The following is a 25,144-nucleotide window of genomic DNA, read 5'->3' on the forward strand; positions in this document are numbered from 1 at the left end:
GTAAAAGGAGAAGAGACAGTAAAAGAGCTTTCTATAGTTTGCTACTATGTTGTGAGAAGAAGCTGGCTTTAAGACTTCAAGGAAAAAAAAAAGTCTTATTGAGTGCTTTATAGTTATTTTATTTTAAATTCATGTAGTGCTAAAGAAGACTGAATGCCCACAACAGGTCTACGCTAGCAATGATAATGCAGGAAACTATCTTTCCACTGCTTCTGTCTTAATTAAATAGCATCACCCTGGAAGCAAGAGGTTGTCATTTATTATTATTTTTTTATTCTTTCTGGCTGCCTGTATACAGTATTTGATCTTTTCCTGTAATTATGAACAGAGGTGCTGATTGTAATGGTGTGTTTTATATGTGATTTTGCGATACTCTGATTGAAGGCCCCTTCACTGGATGCAATTCTTTAACTGATGTTGAAATGTTAACATCATGCCTTGATTGCTTTCTTTTCCTTTGAGCTGTGTTTCTTGGTAGCTCTGTAGTAAGAAGTAAGTGAGAACTGAAAAGACAGACTTCAGTTTCATTCTGCTTAAATTCTGTTCTTCACATGTCTCTTGTAAACTTTGCTATGCTGTAAACTCACTCAACATTTTGGTTGTTTCTTTTTTTTTTTTTTTTCCAAATAACTTGCCTTAAAAAAAAGTTCATTTTTCATGGCATTGCTCTTCAGCTTTGTTGAAGAAAATTTAAACATTCCTATCCAGTCTATTGATCCTTATTTAGCAAGACTTCTCTCTGTGGTGTCAAGGAATGAACTACACACTGAAAGCAATCAGCAACTGCTTGAGTCAATCTAATTATTCCACTCTACCTCCCAGCAGATGACAGAAAGAAGGAATGGAAAAGGAGAGTTTTCAGCCCAGATGCCAATGCATGTATTAGAATGGCAGAAAATTAAATGCCGTAAAGGTCCAGGATACCAGCTTTAACTTTACGAATTCAAAAAATTTCATCTTGGCACTTTTCATCCTTGGCTTAGTTACCTGATGGATTTTACGGAAATATTTCCCAACAAAATTCAATTGTTCTACCATGTTTAAATAAATGTCAAAGGCAGCAATTGGGCATGCAGCTTTGTATGGTGGGGTGACAGAAATTTTTTTTTATCAAAAAAACCCCAAACAACAAACACCAACACCCCCCCCCCCCCCCCGCCCCAAACCCCAAACAACAACCAGACAACAAAAAAACAATGCCAAATAATTTAGGCTTAATGATAACGGATCTGGTAATTTAGGGAATGATTTTCAGCTCTTATGTTATTCACTGAAATAATGTTTTTAGCTTCATGTGAGTAATTTTTTTTTAAGCAGTGTATGGTGTTCAGTCTGGATTAGCTGAGAACAGAGCCCACAATAGCCCTAGAAACATTTGGGCTCTCGTGTGGTATGAGGTAAGAACAGAACAGAATCCTGCAAATGCACGTCATCCAGCTGAGCACACATCTTGGTGTGGCTGGAGGGGAGTAGCGGTAGGAACACAAAACAACTAGAAATGCTTAGTTGTAATTTATAAATATGAAATTACCACATGCAGATTTATTTCATACCTACGGAAGTTGGATGTTTCCAGTTATGCATATAGATCTTTGCAGTTTTGCATACATGTTTTTGAATAAATTGCCAGTTCACATTTGAGCATTCAGTAGATTTGTAGATAAATCAGGTTCATCAGACATGATGAATATGATTTTTGTCTACTCAGCCTCGAAAGTAAAGTCAATATTCATATTTCAATGCTGTATAGAAAATGAGGTGATGTGCCATGCTAGGCCAGATTTTGTTATATCAGATAGCAAGCTGGACAAATTTCCTGTAATTCTTTTGGTTCTTTGAGTATACATAGAGTAGCAGCAGGTAAATGAAATGAATTATTTTTTTTAAAGACCCAGTAAGGTAATAATAACTTCAGAGGAAAAAAAAAAATAAAAATCACTGGATTGGTTACATGATAGCCTATACTTGGGAAATTGTAACTGTGAAATTAGCTAGCAGGTATAGAGAATAAAACAAGTCTAACCCATCATTTTTATTTAATAGCTCTGGGTGGTGGTCCCTGGAACTCCAGGAATTTAATATGAAAGGTTCATACTGAAAAAATGTTAATACACATTATAAATCTTGACTGTCCCAGTTTGATGTTGTGTAGATGCTGGTTACGTTTTTCTTTGCTGAGTGAGACTTGATTGCCCTTGCCTTTCGTAGCAGTTCATTATAGCAATAGTCCATTGGTTGTTATGCATTTAAGGGAGAGGGATTGTGGCCATGCCTTTTATCTTAAAGATAACTCATTGTGACCTTCTCAGGGCCCACGCAGCTGATTCTGGTCTCACCAAGTCACCGTTTCCTACCTTCTTGCACACTGCCAGACCTGCGTGTCCCACCCTTCCGATCAATTAGGATTTGGTTTCAAAGCATTCTGTTAATGCTTTTAAATCCCACTGTGGATTCGCTTCTCTTCTGCCCTCTGGTTGTGGTGAAGATTAGCGCTAAATAGTTCTAAATTATAATATGTTGTGGCTGTCACGACTGACCTCGCACTTCTTTTTGATTGCCTACACTGGCGGCACCAGGCATGACAATTTTCCTTTCTCGGTGCTATATCTTCATATTTCGTACGTAGTCTGGCTTCAAGGGGCTACTACCATGGTAGTAACATACGGTGTAGGAAGCATCCTCTGCTGTTTTGTGACACTGGTTAGATTTGCTTTCTTCTTCCTTTACTCTGAAGTTGTCATGGGCTTTGTGTGAGCTCTGCTGAGCTCTTGGGCCACGGTTCTGCAAAACTCTTCAGGAAATGCCGACTGCTGTGCCAGGCCAGCACCCAGGTGCTGTGGCCCCAGCAGAACCAAGTCCTAAGGCTGATGGCATGCCGTTGCTTTTGGCTAGGTTTTCACTGTTAAATGTGATTAAAAGATTCTTGTCTTTATTGCCTGCCTTGGATCTCGGTACGTATTGTGTTTATTTGAATCTCAGATGACTCTGTCAGTTCTCACAACAGACGCAGGAGAGACAACCCGCCACGTAATACCCTCTCTCCTGGTTGGACTGGCAGGCTGACGTGATTCACTCTGCATAATCTGAGGCAAGAGCAGCAGTGGGGTGAGGTATAAGGTGAAACTTCCCCAAAAAGGGCCCCTAACAAACATATAATTTCCACATCAAAGTAAATGCTGCCTTTGGTTTTGGTAAATGTGGTGATCAGAGGTGAAATCCTAGTTAAAAGATGACGATTTGTGAATGCCGTGCTGGTTTTCAGGCCAGCCCTGCTGTGGAGCCGATACAGCGGCAATGGTCTGTCCCAGGCCACTTCACCCAGTTTGTTACTTTCTTCTTTCATATACCTGTTTGCCTCAACAACGCTTCATTTATTTACCTTCCCATCTCCCCTAAATGTCTTCTGCCTCTCCAGTTGATCTCTCCTGATCATACTAAGTAGGTAACTATAATTACAATAACATTAAGGCCTGTGAAACTTGAGACACAATACAAACAGAGCAACGACTGTGCTTCTTGCTCGAGGAACGTACGGCTGAGCCTTAAAAATCTGCACATTCAGGGAGAAGGTTGTTTCAATGGTAATAGCTCGGTATTTCTGAAGCGTTGGGCATGATTCCTAACAGGCGATTTTTGGCAAGCTGTTTTCAAAGCGTTTTGATTCTATTCACAGTAGCCCTTATACTTGTTAAATTGCTGATAAAATTATATTGCGAACAACAAAAAAATTCTGAACATGGAGAAAAAATGGTAATATAATCAAAACAATTTGGAAAGAAAAAATGAGCGTAGGCCAAGATGTTGAAGTACAGCGCTTTTGAATTGGGAGCTGCCGCACTAATGGGTATAAATAATGCAATACTTTTCCTGTGGGGGTATTGTAGAGCTTAATTGGTTAATGGCTGAAAAGCACTTTGAGATCCTATGTAGAGATATGGTATGTAAAAGCAGAGTGCTGCTTGATGAAAGTCTAAATGCTGCTGTGTAACACTGTTCTGTATATGTGTCAGTATGTCCAACTGGTATAAATGGTGTTCGAACCCATGGATCACATTGTTGGACATGTTTAACATCTAGCAAGGTGACTGTAGCTATGTTTTGGTAAATCAACATACATTAATCATTTGCTTTATTTGCCAGTCTTCTTCTTTCCTTAAAGTTTTACCTTGCTTTTCTTTTTAATATATGATGATGCTTTGTGTGCTTTTCAAATTTGCTTACACTAAAAATTAGCAATGTCCCTTTAAAAACTAAGCTTTCAAATTTATTATGTAAAGAGTACTACGTAAAATTATAGTATACCTGGCCCTAAAATCATACTTGTAATTATTATAATTATTCTATTATATTTAATAAGTGTATTAAAATTATATCAAAATTTATGAGTAAATATAATATGTGAAAATAAGTGGTAGGAACATGGAGTCTGACTGAATCTTTCCATAATCTTTTTCTTTTGCAAGTTCCTCTTATGGAGAAATAATACTTGGAAACTCCTGGAACTGATTTAGTTCGTAGGTCTTTTTAGGGAGTATAGATTTTGACATCTGATTTGACATAGTGGTTACAATTTTGTCTTTCTTCATTATGATTTGTGAGGAAACCTTGGGAAGAGTATATTTTTTTTTTTTTTTTTTCATTTTTGTGTATCTGTCCCATGTGGGATACATTTCTTTTTTTGCATTTGTTTATGTAAATTTTCAATAATTAAGTGGCTTCTGTCATGACAGCACCTTTTAGCTCACATACTACATGGTAAGCTAGTGTATTTGCAAAGAATATCACTAGAAATAATCTCTTGGAGGAATCAAGACTTGAAAACTTGAATTCTAGATCTTAGAGTGGCTCATAGTCCCTTTTAGAAGTTAGTACCTGTTATTACTGATGCTGAGTCTGATGAATTTTTATCTTTAAATATTCCCATTCATTCATTTATTGTTTTCTTCCAAAGCTTATGAGTGTGGACAAGCAAATGAAAGTGATTTTTTTTTTCTTTTTTTTTTTTTCTTCCCCTTTTCTCTTTTAACTGCTTGGTTTGTACTGCCCTAGCTTGGTATCTTATTGCTAGCCTCTTTGTGTGGCTGCCAAGGTTTCTTGCATAATTTTCTTGACAAATGGCTTACTCATTAATATTTCAGCCCTGTTCCTACCAACCTCAGAGAAGTGGTATGCCCCAGGCAGGAAAATGTAGTTCCTTCCTTAGGAGCCTTCTCATCTTTTCCTTAAATACTTTGTCAGAGCCCGTGACAGATAAATGAAGACAGTGCAGTTCAAACTAGAGATGACTTCTTTGTACACGCATGATCATACATTTTCGAACTGGGAGGCGTTGGACTGCAGTGGAGTCTCTGCTCCAAAACATCTACATTTTCTCTTCTTTATCCATGCTGAAGTCCGTGAGACTTATTGATTCTGAAGTAAAATCCATAGAGAAATTTGTCTCTGTCTTTCTTTTTTTTGATTGGCTGTTGAAATATACATAGTCCTGGTAAAGGCTCTGTCTGTTCACAGACTTCGTTATTTCTATAATAGAGACAGACCAAGGCATGATACTGCAGCTGAGTTAGAGTTTTTGAGTTGAGATCAAGCTCACGTCACAGCTAGGTCTGAGGTGTGGATCTCTGGTGATATTTTGGCTCAAGATGATAGCCAATATGTGAAACTGATCTCTTTAGAACTTGGTGTGACAGAAAATTGGTATGACACGAAACTTAAAATACCCCCACCACCACTTAGGGTTGAAACGTGATAAGAAAGGCTAGTTTGATTTAAATGTTGATTACATACATATTAAAACCATAAAATAACTCCCTGGTTTAAAATATTCATTATATTTATTATTTCATATTAATAGTTAGATTATTCTTTTAAACTACAGCATGATGTCTAGGGTATTACTAAGAAGGGCATCTGGAGATCTCAGAGTCATGGATTTCCCCAGTTCTCCTCAAGAATGGAAGGAGATGGTGGGAATCAGAATATACTACTGGGAGATAGCAGGTAAAGCTGAGGACTTCTCCTAGTTTGGGGATGAACTGAGTGATTCATGTTAGCTGCCTCCTCTGGTATGACCCATCTAAGTCATCTGGTTTTCTGAGTATTGGGTGGGCTGGGTTTGTTTCTCAAGTTTAATTTTTCACTGTGCCATATGAGGTGTCTGAAACTTGAGTATTTAGGCACGTTGAATATTTTGCAGATGAAGGTTAAATGTAGCCCATTAGGTAGCGTGTGTGTTGAATCTGGTATGTAAGATGTTGCTGTGTTTCTTTCTGCCTTTTCCCTGGAAGAGGCAGGCAGTCATTATTTGATCAGTGAGTGATGCCTTCTGAGTTGAAGGGTACCTTCTTTACCTACCACAGGCATCTCCAGAGGGCTGGGCTGCTCCTGCCACTGCCATTGCCAGGGAAGTGCAGCACTTCTGGTGGCTGCGGTTGAGCCATTCTGCCTTAAATCGTAAAAATAAAACATATTCCTATAGCTTTATGCTTTTCTGCAGTGTATTGCAGTGTGCGTCTTCATCCCACAGAGACCACTGGCACATGGCAATGCACCTATAGGTGACTTTCTCTATGTGAGAAGTAGTGCTGAAGTTCAGGAGGTTCTGCTGTTTCAGGAGTGCAGCATGTACCATGTTTATCACACCCCCCCCCACACACCCCCCGCTGTGGAGCTGTTGTTTTATGGTGTAGCGTTTTAGATTACTATTATGGAAACTATTAATACTTAAAATTAATTACTTATACTACTTCTGCTGTCCTTTGCACTGTTACCAAGTCTGCACGTGTCCCATTCTTGGCATTTAATAACTTAGTGCAAAAAAATTGTTACTCCCTCCTCTTCTTAAGGCAGGATGAGGTCTCTATGGTTTTATTGTGTCCAAATGGTGTAGTTAATAAGTGAGAACTAAGAATGTATACCACTACACATAAATACTGCTACTATGTGATTTCTAAACAAATTAATTTTTACTCAGATAAAATTCCATAGGAGTAAAATTCTTGATGGCATATACCTCTTATAGAAAAATACAGATAATCAAGTTGCAGATATTGGTGGAAAAAAGAAGGCAGAAGAGAAAGAGGTAATCTTGACTGCAGTGAAGATTTTATAGGTATTTAAAAGTCTCTGTCCCTTTCATCTGGCAGTTATTTACAATGTCTTCTGAGGAAGAAACCAGGTTGGCAACATTTTCAAGGTATTGGAAAAATAATATTCCCTCAGCAGACAAAGGTAGTGTTTTTTCAGATTGCATCCCTTAAAAAATGGATGTAATTAAAAGCAGGAGACACATTTGAGAATATTTAAGAATTATTTCTTCATTGCCTTTTTGCAGTCTGTAATTTGTAATGTAATGCATTCAAAATATGTTTGTGTAATGAGGATTTTGCCTTAAAATATGGAATTGACTATTAGCTATTTGTCTCATTGTGGTGGGAAGGAAGAGCACAGGTATGTCAGTAGGAGCTCAGGTCACAGCTGCTTAATTTTCAGTAGAGTTTTGAGTGCCTTAGTCATCGCACACCCTTGAAAGTTTCCACTAAAGGGCTTAATTGACATTTCTTCAGTAAAAAACAAACTCTGTTTTAGTTTGTGAAAAAGAAAATAAAGAAATAATTAAGGTATAAATGAAAGAAAATTAAATACTGTTTCTGAGCAGCGGTGATTTTCCTTAATTTAATCTACTGTCGTGTGTGTGTATGTTTATATATAAAATCCCCCTTTTTTTTTCACTGATAGTTTCTTTCCTCTGTATTTTTTAATTTTGTTTTTATTCATCTGTTTGGTTTTTTTTATTTTTTTCTGTTCAACTTAAAATGGTATGGTTGGACTGCTCACCTTGAACTTCTGTATTTTGCATGTTAGAGTTTGGTGTCTTTCCATCTTCTAGAACCAGAAGTCTGAATTCGTGTGCCTTTGTTCTTTAACTTCTAATGTAACTGTGCTGTATACTTTTCTCTTTTAAAGGAATTACATACTGTCTGAATAATTCAGCAATTTGATGTACTTGATTAGCTTGCTGATCACAAATTCCAGTGTGTGGATACTCCACTTCTGAACCGCTTAAACCAAATTCACTACAGGTTGTCCTGAAACCTGATTATGTCAGTCTTTGAAACAGTCTTATACCAGCTAGGGAGCACAGCTACAGAGTTTAGAAGTATTTTGACTATTGAAACACATTTTACCTGTCTTGAATCATCTGTCTTGAGAAGTGTTATTCTTTTAATAAGTGGGAAACCAATGAATAAACCTGGACAATCTTGGAGTGACACTGTGTAGCAGGGGAAAGTAGTGCCTGTAGCAGCCTTTGGAGGACCACACGGAGAACTGAAACTTGTTGCAGTGTGATGTGAATACGACATTTGTCATCATTTTCAATGTCTACCCTGCAACTGAATGGCAAGCGTACTCAAGTGATGATAAAAAGCATTTTAAAACTGGTGCTTGCCCAGAGGTCCTTGCAGAAGTGTGTTCCCCTCTCCAAAGACCTGCTGCCCACTATGACTAGCTTAGCCCATCTGCAGTCCTAAAGAATGGTGAAGGTGGTTGAAGGCGTGCCTCAGAAGTATGGACCACGTTTTCTGTGCTTGCCTTCAGGTGCTCATGTATGTAAAACACCTGAACAAAGGCCAGTATTTCATGCCAATAGGTATCTTCTGGATCAGTGAAAAAGGTACATGGTTGTTCATAAGAAGGCCTTTACATGTAACACTGAGAGAAAGCATAGTCGTGCCTTATCCCAGAAAAGGTTTTTTAATTTTCTCTCTCAATATTGCAAGCCTCAAAATGTTGCTGAAGGTGGCATCATGATTAATGTACCACTATTAGAGAGCAGACAGCAAGCCAGCTTGTGACACATTTTTGCTTCAGTTAAGAAAAATAACAAAAAAATAAGTTATTCTGTATGTTTCTTGGAACTTGCTGATGGATTATTAACTAGATGAACTCCAAGTACATGAAAAAATTAATAGCCGAATACTTGAAGGCTGTGTTATCTTGCCTGGTGCTTTGTAGTGCATGCAATATTTTGTTCCATTAGGTATTTAGCCATCATCAGGGACATCTGAAAATGTTCTGCCCTTGGAAGGTCAAGTTCTAAAATAGATCCATTCTAAGTTGTCTGTAAGGCTATTTCAGAGGTCTGTGTGTATAACATAAATTCAGCATGCTCAGTAAGAGTGAAAGTCTGTTCTGGTGTGCAACAATATATCTGTATTTTGAAATGAGCTTGGAAAAAATCTGAGCTCATTATTAATATTGCATGCAAAATAATTTCTCTTATATCCTATGCAATGTAGATATGGTCATGGCAATACAATGATATTTGCTGCTGTATGCCTACATAGTTTTCAAAACTAAAATTCAATGCTTAGCTAAATTGCTAAGCAGACTGGTAGATGTCCAATTTTAGCAGCCTAGCATATGTTTATAATTTTTGTTTTAACATATGCCATGTTGGTTGAACTCCCCTCCCTACACATACGGTAGATAAAAGCTGTCACATCACAAAATGGTGGCAGCCCAACTTCTCTAACATTTTCCATGGCACTTCAGAGTCTTGCATTAATTAGCTATTCTTGGATAGGAGACAGACTCTCATCTTTGTAGAATTTTTGGTTTCAAACCCGTCATGTACTTCAGTTTATGTATGCAGTAGCCCATCTGTGTTTCTGCAGCCATAAACAGTAAAAAGCACAGGGCATACAGAAAAGTGGACAGCGAGAGTGAGGGTGCCCTTGCTTCACGGAGATAAATACCTAGCAAATCGCCCTGAAAGCAGGCCTGTTTAGTTCACTGGTGGGCTCTAATTTGCTCGGACAAAAGTGTTCTCTCTCTCCCACTTCTCTAGGAGAGGTGGGTGAATAAAACAACGCTGGTGCACGGTCCTTTTTCTTTTCATTGTGAGCTGCTATAGTACCCCTCTTTTATCCTCCTTTTTCAAGGAAGGTGTAAGGAGGAATTTCACTGAGTCTACCATTCTTTCCTAGACCTCAGTGGAGTAGAGGGGGCTTGTGACAAATACCACTGCGGCTGTAATAACACTGTCTTAATCCTTGCTGCACTGTGACATGGAAAGCTGGATTTAGACATGAAAGGACATGCCTTAACAGTACAGCAATGTGATCCCTTATCACATCAAACTGCCTTTTACATGTGCCTCAAAACCACAATTTTTTTATTTTTTTTTTTTGTATTCTGCTGTCTGCTGTTTCCCTGTTGTTAAGCTCCTGACTGTGGTGTAGTTCTGCATGTGTAATGTCTACTATGCTGCTGCATGGGGGATGGTTGGTTTTCTGTGGGGGATGAAGGAACCTTGCCCATCAACTGAAACTGCTGTAGAAATAGCACGAGGTCTGTGGTAGAGAGAGAGACATTGGCAAGTGCGGTCACATCTGTGCCTGGTCTATCCGCAGCACGGACAGGGTTCTTGTGATGCCTTCATCCCTGGGTGCCACCTCCTGCCCTCTGCTCTACCTTGAAGCTGCTCAAAAGCTCATACCCATGTGCAGGGATGGTTCCAAATGTATTGCCAAAACACAGTGTATGATATCAGCTCTATAAAAAATCCGAGTTCTTGCAGTTGTATTAGACATCTCAGTATGGAGGTTGAGGTACAGGGACAGGCCCATGGAGCTTCAGAGGAGCTGCTGAGGTACCCGGGAATGTGGCAGTGTCAGTGTCAAGGAGCTGTTTAATAGGAGATGGTGGGCCTGGTGCTTGCACATCCACCTCTAGTGCTTTGAGAAGCCCCACTGGGAGCTGCTGGTGGGGCAGCCTCCTTCCAAAACTCTCTGTTGGCTCCCAGCTGTGAGTCAGAGCCACTGTCAAGCCCAGAGCACGTGACCCACTGGTGATGCTGGTGGAGCGCTTTGCCATCTTTGGATTGTGGATGACAGTGGTGGTTGTCCAATGTTTATTTCCCATTTATGTATTTGTTTTCAGCTACAGGACCTACAGCTGCTGTTTGGCTTGCTGTGGTTGTTAGCTGGCTGGCAGTCTTCGCTGTGGGATTCAGGTTTTGTCAGTGTGCACAGAAACCAGTTTTGTTTTACTGCCAAATAATAGGCATGGTAGAAATGAAGGAAGAAAATCATAAATTTAAACTGTGCTTTTTCAGGCCGTTAGATAGATGTCTACTAGAAGTAACTGTTTGTTTATTACAAGTGAACATAAGTAATTAGTGTATCCTTAACATCAGTTATTTACTGCTAGCAGAAAGGTAGAGATTTCTTTATTTTCCATTGTTGCTCTCCGCCCTGGTAAACATTTCTTTGATTTGAAGGTTTCTTATACGGTGTAATGAGTGTAAACATGGCTTTTTCCTTCCTTCTCTATGGCTTCTCTCCCCAAATGTAAGTTATCACCAGTTGAGTTGAACTAAGTCCAATACCCTTTTTCTGTAATCATCTTGGAAGCAGCATACACGAGTCTGTGGTGGGAGAGGGGAGCAGAAGAGTGTTGGTGAAGGACTTCAATGTTTCTGGAGATCTTGTGTGATACCATGTCAGTGGCTCTTTTACTGCTTGGTTGCTGTTGTTAGCAGTACTTGGACATTGGATAACTCATTGGGTAGCATTGGATAGCTAACTTATTTTCTTGCTGCTCATAGTAGATTTTGCTTTAGATTGGAATAATAGTGCAGATAGTAATGCAATTTAACTATAGAGGGCACAAGCATGTGATGTATACGTTAGTCTTCCTTAAAAATCATGAGTCTTAAAATAAACAAACAAAAGTCCCTTCCCCCCCCCGCCCCTCCCAACACTTATGGTTCATGTTCTAATTTCTTTTTCCATAAAGTTACAATCATGAGAAGAACTGTTTATGTGAAAGTTAAACTTCTCATATGGTTGTCTGATTCTCAGAAGAATGGTATTTAGGAAGGCAGCAAACATCACGAGACTCGCGATGAAGTCACGAGAGTTTTTCATACATTACAGTTATGTATAAGATTTCAATCGAATTTTTCAGAAAAATAAATGTATGGGCAGATGGTGATATTTACTTAAGGGAAGCTGAATTCATTATCTGACTAGAACTGGGTATTTCAAGCAGCTGTTTGAAAATGAGAACTCACTTTCCATGAAGGAGAACGTATGTTTGGGGAAAATGGAGCCTCTTTCCAAAACGTAAGGCTATCCCTCATTTAGTCTATGTCAGAGGGGTTTCTTGGGGGTGTGTGTGTGTGTGAATTCATTTATGAAAGAACCTTATCAGTAATGGCCAAGAACTAATTTGGTGAAATAGTTTTGCAAACTCTTAAAACAAACAAACAAACCCCTGCACCCCCCAAAAACCCAGTTGTTCTTAAAAGTTTCAAAACTAGATAAAAGTTGTAGCTGCTCTTTTTTTCTTAAGATATTCAACCAGAAAAAGGATTAAACAAAGTATTTAGTAATCTTATGCTGCCCTGCCAAATTTAATTTCTGACTGTCCAACTTGCCTTTATTTTGATTTATTGAGATACAGTTACTTCAGGAAATAGACCTACAGAGAGCATCCAGGCATAAGCCAGAAGAAAGCAAGCCAAATGTGAACATACCCGTTATCTTTATTAGATCTGTTTTTTGGGGACTCTGTATTCTAGAATGTGTCTGTTCTATTTGCCTATGTATTTTTGGAACTTAAGAGTATGCAAAATAATCCTAGCTTGTTTCTTCTTTTTTTTACACTTGTTTCTCTTATGTTCCCGTGGAAAGCTAGCCAGATACTGTAATCCTAGCGTAAAGATGGAAAGCTATCCCTTGAAGACTGTGGTTTATTCATTGCTTATGTCCTTTCTTACCCCATTTCTTTAAGACGACTTTCACGGGAAATTCTTTCACCTGGGAAACCTGTGGCCCTGGATTTCTTGGTTCACAGAGAAATGCAAGCCAGTTTGTTGTTTGGAGCAGATGCCTTTCCCCAGTCACTTAACTTCTAATGCCTCTGTTTTCGCATTCCATAATAAGCAAATTGTAATGCTTAATTATTTTACTAGCACCTATGCTAATATTTGTGAAGCCCAAGTACAGATTTTCAAGTGATTTTGCATCTCGGAATGGGCTTATGCATTTGGAGTGACTGAAGGGCTCGTGATCCTCAAAACTCTTTGGTTTTGGAATGATCTCTTTGAACATTACAGAGTAATGCAGCTGCGTACACGTGAAGCACAAAGCCTGTTTGTAAACAGGGCGGATGTGTAAAGATGGCCCTTTGATAGGAAACGAGTTGTTAGTTCAGACATCTTTCAGAATCTCATCACTTCATTTACCGTCCTGATATTTGGCGAGCCTCCCCGCTCAGTACAGCGGTGTAAGCCATGAAAAATTCTGGGAACATACGGAAAAGCAGTTTTGTGCTCACCCCAAAATGCTAACATTGGTTCTGACTATGTGGAGCCTTTATTGTGAATCTTGTGCAATACTCGTATGTGAACTTAATATGCTGTTTACATATAAATATATGCCGTGTGGTCTGGCCATCTGTTTTTTCACAGTGGTTCAGTGGTTTGAAAGGTTAAACTGGTTTTGTTTGGCATTAAGTAAGAATTAGCAATGATTGCATAGTGTGTGCCACATGCATCTGGTTGGTGTGGAATGCCTTCCCTAGCTTCTGCTAATTGTGGGAGATGGTACAGCAATAAGTTAATGCTTGGGGTTTTATTATAAGCAAGTCCCTGACTGCCGATGGGCGTTGTTAAATTTCTGGCTTTCTCATGAGTAGTATTCAGTTATTGCCTTGTATTTTAGCCAGATGAAAAATACTCTTTCAAAGAAGGCCTGATGTTTATTCAGCTGTAAAGAGTAGCAGTATCTAGAATGGGGTTAAGGCTAGGTCTAGAGTCATTAATACTGAGGCAGTGATGCAGAAGACTGATAATTGAATAAGATATCCTAGCTGAAATTTGATCACAAGGGTATTTTCCCTCCTCTGAAGTCAAAAATAGTGGTTTATAATGGGAACTTTCTCATATTAATCAAGCAGACATTTGGATTTCACTTATCCCTGAGATACTAGCAATTCCTGCAGCAAAACTGCAGTTCCTAACTCAATTTTTAATTTTTTTTTTTCTTTGTCTAGATCATAAAAGAGTTTGCAATGGCAATGTTCTGGAAATTCATGAGAGTAACTAAGTATTCTAAAACAGCTTTATCACCAAAAGTAAAGGTGAGAGGAATTCCTACCCATTCAAGGCATTCTTCATCCAAGTCTGTACCTTCAGATTTTGCTGCCAACGCACCATGCTCAAATACTGTGGAACTGCTTGGTAAAGCTTATCCTCAAGATGACTACACCAATGTCACAGAGAAGATTCTTTCCAAGGTGGGGAAGAACTTGCACAACAAAAAGCATCACCCTTTATGGCTAATCAAGGAGCAGGTGAAGGACCACTTTTACAAACAATATATAGGACGCCGTGGGACTCCGCTCTTTTCTGTCTATGACAGTCTTTCTCCAGTGGTTACAGTACAGCAGAATTTTGATAGTTTGCTTATCCCGCAAAACCATGCCAGCAGAAGGAAAGAGGATAACTATTACTTGAATCGTGATCACATGCTAAGAGCACATACATCAGCTCATCAGTGGGACTTGATACACTCTGGCCTAGATGCCTTTCTGGCAGTGGGAGATGTCTACCGCCGTGATACAATTGATAACACTCACTACCCAGTCTTCCATCAGATGGAAGGAGTTCATCTCTTCTCCTGTCATGAGGTAGGAATTCTCTAGTTGGGGTGACAGAGATTTTGGGTAAGTTGCATGATCTTGTATTTGCTGTGAGCAAAGTGCTTGCACTTAAACATGTTGCAGCAGCATATGTGTTATGCTGTAAATTGATAAAGATCAAGTGATTGATCATGTAGTAATACTTTTAATTTGGAAAAAAATATAGGTGGAAAATGTTGAATTGGAAAACAACTGTAAACTTCCCCAGAAAAATGTGGAAAAAATGGAAAGACAATATTCTTGAAAGCTAGCAAAAGAAAACATTATCTGAAAGGAAACAGCTTGTTCAGCCAATGATCTGCATGATTCAATTCTAGTTCTATCACAAGTCTCTTCTGGTGAGGTCACTTTACCAAAAAGTTTGTCATATTAATACTTGAAGGACTCATGGATGTGAGTTGTTGCAGCTACATCCAGAGTGCAGGTTTTTATTCTGTCATCTTTTTTCTTTTAATACCTCCAACCTTCTGTAAATGAATGTCTTTTGTAACGAATTGTTCCATTCTTCATCTCATCCTAAAGCTGCATTGAAGGATTCATCTGTTGCAGCTGATGGTTATGGGTGTGTGATACATACACAGTCAACCCAGAGTCCAGAGGCATTGGCTAAAGAGCTCTAGGTAGATGTCCAAGACTCTTGGGTTTATATATTTTGCTGGCACAGCTTGCATGTTCTGCAATGCTTATGTGTCATTAAGTATTCTGCTGTATCATTGATCAGTGGTAAATATAAGCCAGTTTGTTTTCACAATAGTAATTGATTTGTGTAATTTGTGTGTGCTTGTAACAATACTGCCAAATTCACATTTCTATAACTAAAACTAGCTTATTCTAATAATACTGAGATGTAGACCATTCTTAGTGTGGTTGCCAGTAGGTGACAGGAGCTTGGCAGGGAAGCCTGATGGGTTTGGACGCCTGAGGGAAAACTAGGGTAATCATAGAGCACTGCTTTTCTCATGGGTGGAAAGGGTTCGTGCTGGCTGCACTGGTGTTTCCTGCCCCACGCTGTCAGTGCTGCTTCCACTTGGAAAACATACCTGCCTCTGCAGATGTCCTGTGAGCTATGTGATGTCAAATACAGCTTGCAACTGCTTCTTTGGTGACCAGGAAATGGAAATCTTGCAGATTTATCCAGTCTTGTTTGTTTGCTGTTCTTTTTCCTGTAAGCCTGTTTATGAATACAATCAGGGTATAATGCAAGAGAAAAATGTACAATACTACATTAAGAAAATGCCATTTCTTAATGTTTTATGTTCATGAGAAATTCTTTTACTTGAGCAGGAGTTCAGGTATTCAGAGGGAAAGATTTTATCTGCCACAAAATTCTAACATCGACACTTTCTGGGTGGAATTTCTGCAAACTTAAGTGTGATTGATCTAATTATTGAAATTATTGTTAATGAATATGCCCCTTGAGAAATTTTGGTCCTAATGACAAACTATTTCTTTCTTCTGTACAAATTTAATAATAGGAATAACAGTAATAATAGGATTTTAATAACTGGGAAGAAAGTTACAGAAACATTCACTGATATCTTCTGTCTAGAAATACACAATGTGTAACGATCTGATTCATTGCACTGTAGATTGCTTGTTTCTTTTTCTCTTCTTTCTTTTTCCCCAAGGAAATGATTGAGATGTTACTGGAGAATGTTAATAGCTGGTGAATTTGAAGTTAGCTATGTGCTGGAAAATGTCTGTCTCTCTAAAGAATCAAAGTCCAGTTGACTTTCTATATTGATGAAGAAAGAATAGTGCTATGGTGTACAATGTGTAAAGTCTCGTTTATTGGGCAACATGCCTAAATTCTAAACCTGAGCATGATCTAAAGCACCCTTTTTGCTTTAGTTGCAGATTAAGTACTGATAGTCTTGCAATATGTAAAACTTTTTACAGTCATCATCACAAGAGCCTTGTGGAAAAAATTGAATGTGTAATTCTAAAATTTCACTGGGGACTGTTTCTGTGTTTTATATTCTGGTTGACTGTTCAAAATAAACCAAATTTAAATGATTCCAGAAGGAAATGTCTGAGCGGAACAAAGACTCAATGGAGGTAATACTACATGAGAGAAATATTTTTATATTTTTATATTCATTTATTTATACCCATGTTTAAGTTGTAACCCACTGAGCAGAAATGTGTGACTGGCAGGGCCTGTTACCTTCATCTCAGACTTTTCATTCATAACCAGGCTGCAATCTCTGGCGAGAGGAAATTTGCACAGTACTGAGGATAAGAATCTTTGGAACTAAGGGAAAAACTGCACTTAGCTATAAGCCCTAGGTACATTTCCTCTTGTGGCCAATACAATAATTTTATATGCTGTGGTCAGTTTACTGCTCTACTTTGTTCTTTTGATTTATACATTTATAATTGGTCATCTTCTCAGTGAAAGTGACCACAGAACTGGGGGGAGGAGAGCAAAACCCAAAACCTAGAGTGATTTTATAGGAACTTGAATTTAGAGGAATTTGATGTCTCATCTCAGTTTGGGAGGGTGGAAAAAGGAGGTCAGTTCATCCTCAGCTGAAGTTTTAGGCAGGATAAGAACGATGTAGAAGATGTAGAAAAGTGTCTCTCCTTTACAAATACCGAATTCTGTAGTCAAGGCTAGGCTAAAACTTCTGCCCTGTGACTGAAACCTTTAGTATAATTCTTCTTCATATCAAAGTTAAAATCAATACATTGGAAGTAAGAGCTGGAAAAACAAATCATAGTTTGGCAATTTTACACTGTTTTACTCCGAGATACTTGTGAGTTATTTGCTTCTTTGGCTATACTATTTTTCATGATGGTTGGTTGATTATTTTTGTAAGAGAAAAGTAATCTGTGATTTGAAGATGGGCAGGTAACTGATGCTTTTCTGCAGCTTTGCATGAGTGCAGATACTAAAGTACAAAAGAAATTCCCATCTTCCAAACTAACTCATGGCTAAAAGTTAGAGTAATTCATGCTGAAATTTCCCATAAACTTTTTAAAAATGGCCTTGGACTGCTATTCAAGAACATCTGAAAATCTATTTAGACATGTTTTCAGCATATTTAAAAATATTTGAGGTAATTATTACCTGAACGTAATATATAGAAGAGTTAGAAACTAATTAATAGAAATAGTTAAAACTAGTGCCAAAATAGCTTCCCAAATCTGCTTCACGATTCTGGACATAAAATGAATTGGTCCTCTTAAATAGTACCCCCAAATGGTATTTCTTTTGTATTCTTCTTGTGGTTTAACCCCAGCCAGCAACTAAGCACCACCCAGCTGCTCGCTCACTCGCTCCCCCAGTGGGATGGGGGAGAGAATCGGAAGGGTAAAAGTGAGAAAACTCGTGGGTTGAGATAAAGACAGTTTAATAGGTAAAGCAAAAGCCGCACGCGCAAGCAAAGCAAAACAAGGAATTCATTCACTCCTTCCCATGGGCAGGCAGGTGCTCAGCCATCTCCAGGAAAGCAGGGCTCCATCACACATTGACAGTTACTTGGGAAGACAAACGCCATCACTCCGAACGTCCCCCCCCTTCCTTCTTCTTCCCCCAGTTTATATGCTGGGCATGACACCATATGGTGTGGCATAGCCCTTTGGCCAGTCTGGGTCAGCTGTCCCAGCTGTGCCCCCTCCCAGCTTCTTGTGCACCTGGCAGAGCATGGGAAGCTGAAAAGTCCTTGACTGGTGTAAGCACTACTCAGCATCAACCAAAACATCAGTGTGTTTTCAACATTATTCTCATCCTAAATCCAAAATACAGCACTCTACCAGCTATTAAGAAGAAAATTAACTCTATCCCAGCTGAAACCAGGACAATTCTCTTCCACCAGCATGCCCGTTTTCCTTCTAAAGTGCATATAGATTTTTTTTTTTCTTCTATAGTGTGTGGCTTTTTTTTTTTTTTTAACCCTTTGGGTTGGCAATATTGATACTGCTGTAGTTAGGTTTGAACTGGCAAACTTTCCTGGGTTGACTATAAAAAAAGTTATTTCTGTGTTATGTCGCGGTCTTTGGTGCAGTTCTTTACTTAACACAATTTATGGAGAAGAAGAAAAAAAAAAATCTCAACTAAATTACACTTTGTGCATTTTAGTCAGTAGAGGGAGCCAATATAAACCCAATGGCAATCACAGAACATTTTTCAGTTGACAACAAATAATGTTTACACATTGGAAGGAGACTTCATAAGGTGTTTTATAGTCTGTACTGAATTATACATAAATTTTAACAGGAACAGATGTGAAAACATAGGAATTGCTCTCTAATTTAGTAACCTTGTTCCAATGGAGGCCAATACCAGATTGTTCAGATGGAGAAATGATGCTCTCATCAGACTCGTTTGTGCTAACATCCGAAAATTATAATTAGGGAGACTGTGAAGAAGTACTAGGGATACATCTTTATTCTCCTTTGAAATGTTTTTGGTGGAAATGGAAACTTTTTTCTTAGGACACAATGGAAAACTGTAAATATTCCAGTTAAAAATAAGGACTGCCCCTCCAAAGCAGTACATATAATTGCAAAAAAACATTTCCATATTGTAACTTCATAGTGCTTATATCCTGAAATGCAAAGACTCTCGTCCCAGGTAATAAAGTGTAGATTTTTCTCTTATTTATATAAATACACTCTCCTTTCCTCATCTTTTCATACTTGTGTACCTTGGCCATATTCTTTGCGTATTTTTTTTTTTTTTTAAAGTGGCTTTTAACCTTTTCCTTATGCTTTGGGGTAGGTGTGAACACCTGAGTGACCTACGTCTTTTTCTTTTTTTTTTTTACACTTTTTTTACTTTTTTTTTTTTTTTTTAAATCAATGCATGCCATCCTAGGTTTTCACTTGCAAGATTAGTGTCATTAGGTTTGACTTGTCCAAGATCCTGTGTGTTACTGCAGCTTTGGACACTGTGCTTCTGTTCTGACATAGTATCAAAGGAAAGCCCCTTCCTGTCTTCAGTCACTTTTTTTTTTTCTCCTCATGTGTAAAGGAATTTAAATAAATTTATAGTGTTCCAGGGATCAGCCTATTATATAGAGTGATTTGGAGCATTTACAGTATGTGGGAGAATATTTGTGTATGTAACTGGGAGTCATAATAGAAATGTTTGCCTGGGCACCCAGGAGCAAATATTTAAAAAGGCTTAAGTGGCCTAGGGAAGGTACTCTTCTTGGCCCTCTGCAACTTGAGGATAGGGAGAGGCTCATCTGGGGTGATACAAGACCCTGAAATCAGCCTCTGGAAATCCCCTTTTCCATGCGTTTCTTCCGATTTGGGTGATGCTCTTCAGTGCCTCAGCCAGTGAAGATTAAGGCTCGTGTGAGAAGGAGTCAAGTGACTCTGTAGCCAGATGAGATGGACATGGAGAGTCATGGCTCGGTGTGTCAGTCCCTCTGACTGAGGGCATTTATCCCCTATCATGTAATAGCATGTATGAGTCAGAGGGAAACTGGAATCTCCTGGATGCTTTGAGGTAATAGTATTGAAGCGGAGATCCATTGCAGCTTTCTTCTGTAGGTGGCAAACGATGAAATAGATTCCCCCCGCCCCAATGGACATTTACCACATATCTCCCTACATGGATCCATGCCTTTCTTGATAACACCGCTGCGTGCCAGCAGTTGCTGTACCCGCATCTTAAGCACATCCAGGCATGGGAGGTGGTGCAGGCTGCATGCATTTGGTGAGACACCCAGCTCAATAAGCAGTGTGCATCACATCAAGTTAAAGATGCTGCTGCCTCTGGGATGGTGTTTGAGATGTTGGTTGAGAGCAGTGCGTTAGTCCCAAGGAGCCAGAGAGACGGCCTTCCTTCTCTCAGGGAGCAGGGAGGAGAGTACAGGAGCAGCGACACCTGAACTAGATCCATCATGTTAAGAAAAAGAGGAGCAGTGTTACTTTGCTAGAATATTCAGAGGTTAATTTATTCCTGAAGCTACAATTTGGCTAAGTGGTAGGAGTAACGGGCCTGGCTAGGTCAGGTGGAACTGACTTCATTCTTGTGGATGTCTTACCCGAGTTGTCAATGTTGTATTATTCAGTATTTTCCAAGTTGTGGTGTATAAATCACGCCATAATAAATAGAGCTTCACTGGTCCGAGGACCCACATTGTATTCTTTGTTATTTTTAGTTGAAAACTTGACAGCGAAGGGCATCAGAAGGTCTGTGAGATTTTCATAGTGGTCCATGGTCTAGAAAGTTTGGAAGCCACTAGTGCATCTTTTATTGAAAAGATTTTACATAAAATATTTCTTCAAACTTTGTCTTACTTTGTCTTACCCAGCTAAAAAAAAAAAAATCCAACAATGCTTTTCAAAATAAAGCAGTTAAATCTATTCAATGCGGTATTTAAGTTGTGCAGGGAAAAAAAAAAAGAGTAAAAATGTCTACAAGTGTATTTGGGAAGTCTAGGGTGCTTAAAAATAAATGAATTTCTATTGCCACAGGAACGAAAGTCTGAGTCCTATCATATATGTCTCATTATAACAGATTTGTGTAGCAGTGTTGTTTCTTTGCTGTTCAAAAACATCTGTATGGTTTTCCCTTAAATGTGGCGATGATTTTGGTTTTTTTCAGAAACACTTTGATTAGGTTGGAAAAAAAACAAAAACAAAACAAAAAACCCAAATAGAAATAACTTTTCTTCACTGTAATTGGAGGACTGAAAACGGAAGGACCCAGAAATTAAGGTGACCACCTGCAAGCTTGTTGTTTGAAGTGATTTTTGCCATTTTCTCCCAAAACAAATGCTTATCAATATGCAGTAAAGAGCATTTTGTTGTGCGGACGATGGACAGGGTATCTCTTTGGCACCTGAAACTGCCTGGATGGGGGTGCAGGTTTACAAGTTTCATCATCTTGGAGGCTGATTGGGACTGGCATTAGGTTTTCTTTTTGATGAGCCATCTTCAAGTGTCATCATCTTCATCATTCCTGATCCATTGGTTGAGTGTTACAGCACATTTAAAATGTTGTGGAAATGGTTTGCTATTTGTAAGTGGATTTAGAGTGCAGCTGTTTGTTTATTTATAGGGATATTTATCAGGGCCAGTGAGTCAAAATGTAGTCGGTGCACCAAGGTTGAGTGCTGCCACATGCAGATCCTCATGTAGAGCTGGTCTTAAGTGCCGGTTTGTCTCTCAGTATAAGTACATGAGCATTATGTATTCATTATCTTAATTACTGGTGTATGCATGACTGGCAGGAGGAATACATGACTGCGTTGTGGAAAAACAGAATGTAGTTACAGATCTTTCTCATCTGAAACCTACTATGAATGCCATCCTGTAAAGAGACACTTAATCTTGGACGGAATCCTAAATGTATGGATAATGAAGTGATGTGAGATTAAAAAAAGTCTGTCAAGTGACTGAAGAAATGTTGGGGTCTTTACTGACATCACACACGTGACTTCTGCGCTCCGTGCCAGGCTGAGAAATACCGTGAAGTGCTTTTAAAGGAGCATAGCTCTGTTTGTATTTGTCCAATTAAAACCCAATGTCTTCTGGCCATTCCATGTTACCAAATTTGACTTCATTCTTATTAGAGCGAAATTGTGAGTAAATTCCGTGCCACATGGCAAGGTCGCTTCAATTCCTTTCTGCCTTCTCCTTTGTAATGCAGCATCAGATAGATATGCTGATAAATCCTGGTGATTATTAATTTTTTTGACTTCTGCACGATGACACAATATTTAATGTTTTGCACACCTTCACTTAAAGAAAAAACTTCTTGTCCTCACACTAGACAGACACATAGGTGCTCGATTGATGGCTACAGGAAATTTCTTTTCTGGTAGTAGTAATGACTGATCATATTCGATAAGTAAAATAATGCATTTTATTTTAATCTGCACTGAAGGAATAAATGTACGTGAAATTGTGGCATCTTGGATGTGTCGGTGTTTTATGCAAGGCTGTTAGGTTCTCCCCCCCCATTTGCTTAGATGTGTGCTGGAGAAGAATTGACATCAAAAAGGAGTGACTGTAGGTGATTCTTCATTTTATTCAAGCTTTGACTTTCCTGGCTTTATGTATATAGAAATGTTGAAGTGTTTCTAATGCAAGACATATACTTAGCACAGTTCAATCATTGTAATAGTGAAATTGGTGTATCAGTTTAAAGCTGCTCATATTGACATAGCTATGTCAGTGAATGGAAAGAAGGGAGTAAATATTAATGCAACTGTAAGGCATCTTTTTTCCCTCAGTATAACCCCATCCACAGCTGTGCTGGAGTTGACAGGAGCTGATGGAGCCTCTATGGAGAATACCAAAGTGCCTCTCGGTGCCTGCCTGTAAGGGGGGCTGTTTCCTTGCCACTGCCTGTCTTTCGGGGGACTCCGCTAAGGCTGTGCTTCCACAGCCTGTGCGAACTGGCGTTGATTCACGCCTGTGCCAAAAGCGGCCCAGCCCCGTCCCACGTGCCAGCGTGTTTCTTGGTGCTGCCAGTATGCTGATACTTGATTACCGAGCTGAATTTGGCCGTTTTCACATCCCTCAGTTTCTTCCTTTCCTCCTGGGTTACTTCTCATCCCAATCCACCTCCTAGCCTGGCTCAGTGCATTCCTGCATGACGCTTGTGCTGGCACAGAGGAGGAAATGGTGCATATGGCTGGTTTGGCAGGATGAAGAGGCCGTCAGGTTAGAGGGCTGGGGTGTGACTAAATGTATTTACTCTAATGGTTCTTGCACGTATTTTATTGCCACATCTGATACAATCTACTAAAATAGACTTTGGCTTCAGGTAGTAATTGCAATATCAACATTTTAAGAATAATGCAGTGGTAAGGAAAAGTACTTCTCTGTACTCGTTAATACAAATGCTGTATTTTAAAGGCAGTGTCCAGACTATCTGTTCCTTGCAGCAGTCTGAGGAACCAGTTTTAAGCTGGGTGGGTTAGGGGAGAAATGAAGGGGAAAAGGAAGAAGAGAGTTTCACGTCCTAAAATGCTGCTGATGGGGGAAAATAACAAATACATCTTCTACTGTGTAAATACAGTGTATTCTAGTCCAAAGGGGGAAAAAATCTCTGTGGCCTGAAGGGTGTTTCTGGCTTACTGAGGGTAGTCTCTTCAGTCAATAGAAAGAAAAAATAGCTACCTGTAGAGGGTAGTTCAGAGCAGGAACCTAATTTAGCCACTCCAGGTTCCTGCGTGAGGGAGCCTGTGTCTGTCCATTGACCAGCCAGTGATCCTAAGACGATTAACCTCCCTAGGCTAATGCTGGCCTCTGTGAATATCCCATGGCTTTCAAAACCACATGCTGGATGACTGATCTGCCCTGTTGACAGTAAATTTGTTATAGGGTGGGTATCGTCTGCTTCTTCCAGCCAGTGCAGAAATGACGCCAGTAGGAAGAAGAGGATTTAATCTTTCAAGTGAGCACTTGAATAAAGAATCTGTTATTTAAAAGTGTAATACCCAGTTTTGTCAAGCTGCTGCCTTTTGATTAGTAAAGACATTTTTGTTAGACTGATGGATAATTGTTTTATTTGGTATTTCTCTTTTTCCTTTTTTATTTTGTATTTTCCTGCAGCGTACTAAGGAGATTAACTTGAGAGGTGTTTTCTCAATCTGCCAGCTAAATCTCCTTCTGACTAGCAATACAAAGTTAAATGCTACTGATGAGATTTTTTTTTTTTTATTCCCTCAATCCATTTTGCTGCTAGTTTGCGTGCTGTCTAAACTCAGACTCCTTCTGCATGCATTGTGTCTGTGTGAAACGTGCTAGAAGCTAGTCCTAATTAATTGTGCCCAGCATTTGTAGGCTACCAGAGGTTCACTTGAACTTTTTTTAGAGCATTTAGTGCACTGAAGGCATCAAACTGCAATTAAAACAACTGTGGGCATCCTGAGTTGTTAAGGTTACACACTGTTCGTGGCATCTCCTGAGTAAGAGCTAGTTATGCTGTGAGGCTTAATGTGAAGAAAATGTTAATGTGTGCTTTTTCCCCTCTGTGTGTGCTTGGTTGACTGTGAAGGTGGAGGAGGGGTAGGAAAGGGCACTAGAAACACTTTCAAAATCAGCTCTTCCTACCCTCCAGATTTAACAGAGTTAGGTTTTGTACAGCTGTAAGGATTTCCAACAAAAATTCTCTTTAAAGTATAAAACTGCCTGCTTGTCTCCCCAAGACACAGAGCCTCCAATGATGTGGCTTAGTGAGAGTGTTTTACTGGTCTCTCTGTAGATTTGCTGGTACGTATCTGGCCGGGATCGCCTGCCCAGCAACGTATGGGGATGTACAGGAAACAGAAATCTTCACATTGCAGCAGATGTGGTGGAGAGCGGCCTTTGCACGAAGAGCAAAGCTGTCACATCCCAAATACAGCCTGCCCCTGTGCTTTGTAACTTATCTGGAAACCCCAGACCAAGACCATGAATCCTTTAATGCCCCATAGACAAAATTCCTGTATACGGAAAGGTGCTGTGTGTGGGAAAATGG

The 25,144-nt window shown here is 39.3% G+C and overlaps 1 protein-coding gene across 11 annotated transcripts in view; it reads left to right on the forward strand.

The window, feature by feature from the left end:
- FARS2 (phenylalanyl-tRNA synthetase 2, mitochondrial) overlaps positions 1-25,144 on the forward strand; it is a 251,015-nt gene that overhangs the window by 43,335 nt on the left and 182,536 nt on the right. For all 11 annotated transcript variants that reach the window (XR_015705903.1, XR_015705897.1, XR_015705905.1 and 8 more), the window contains one exon: positions 14,065-14,700. Coding sequence is in view for 5 of the 11 variants with exons in the window: in XM_087762728.1 (XP_087618854.1) it covers positions 14,083-14,700 (618 nt within the window). In the remaining 6 variants the exon portion in view is untranslated. The remainder of the gene's footprint in view (positions 1-14,064; positions 14,701-25,144) is intronic.

This window comes from Nipponia nippon, unplaced genomic scaffold (genome assembly GCF_047370975.1).
Source record: "Nipponia nippon isolate SJK-2023a ecotype South Korea unplaced genomic scaffold, ASM4737097v1 scaffold_1, whole genome shotgun sequence".
In the NCBI taxonomy this organism is placed as follows: domain Eukaryota; kingdom Metazoa; phylum Chordata; class Aves; order Pelecaniformes; family Threskiornithidae; genus Nipponia; species Nipponia nippon.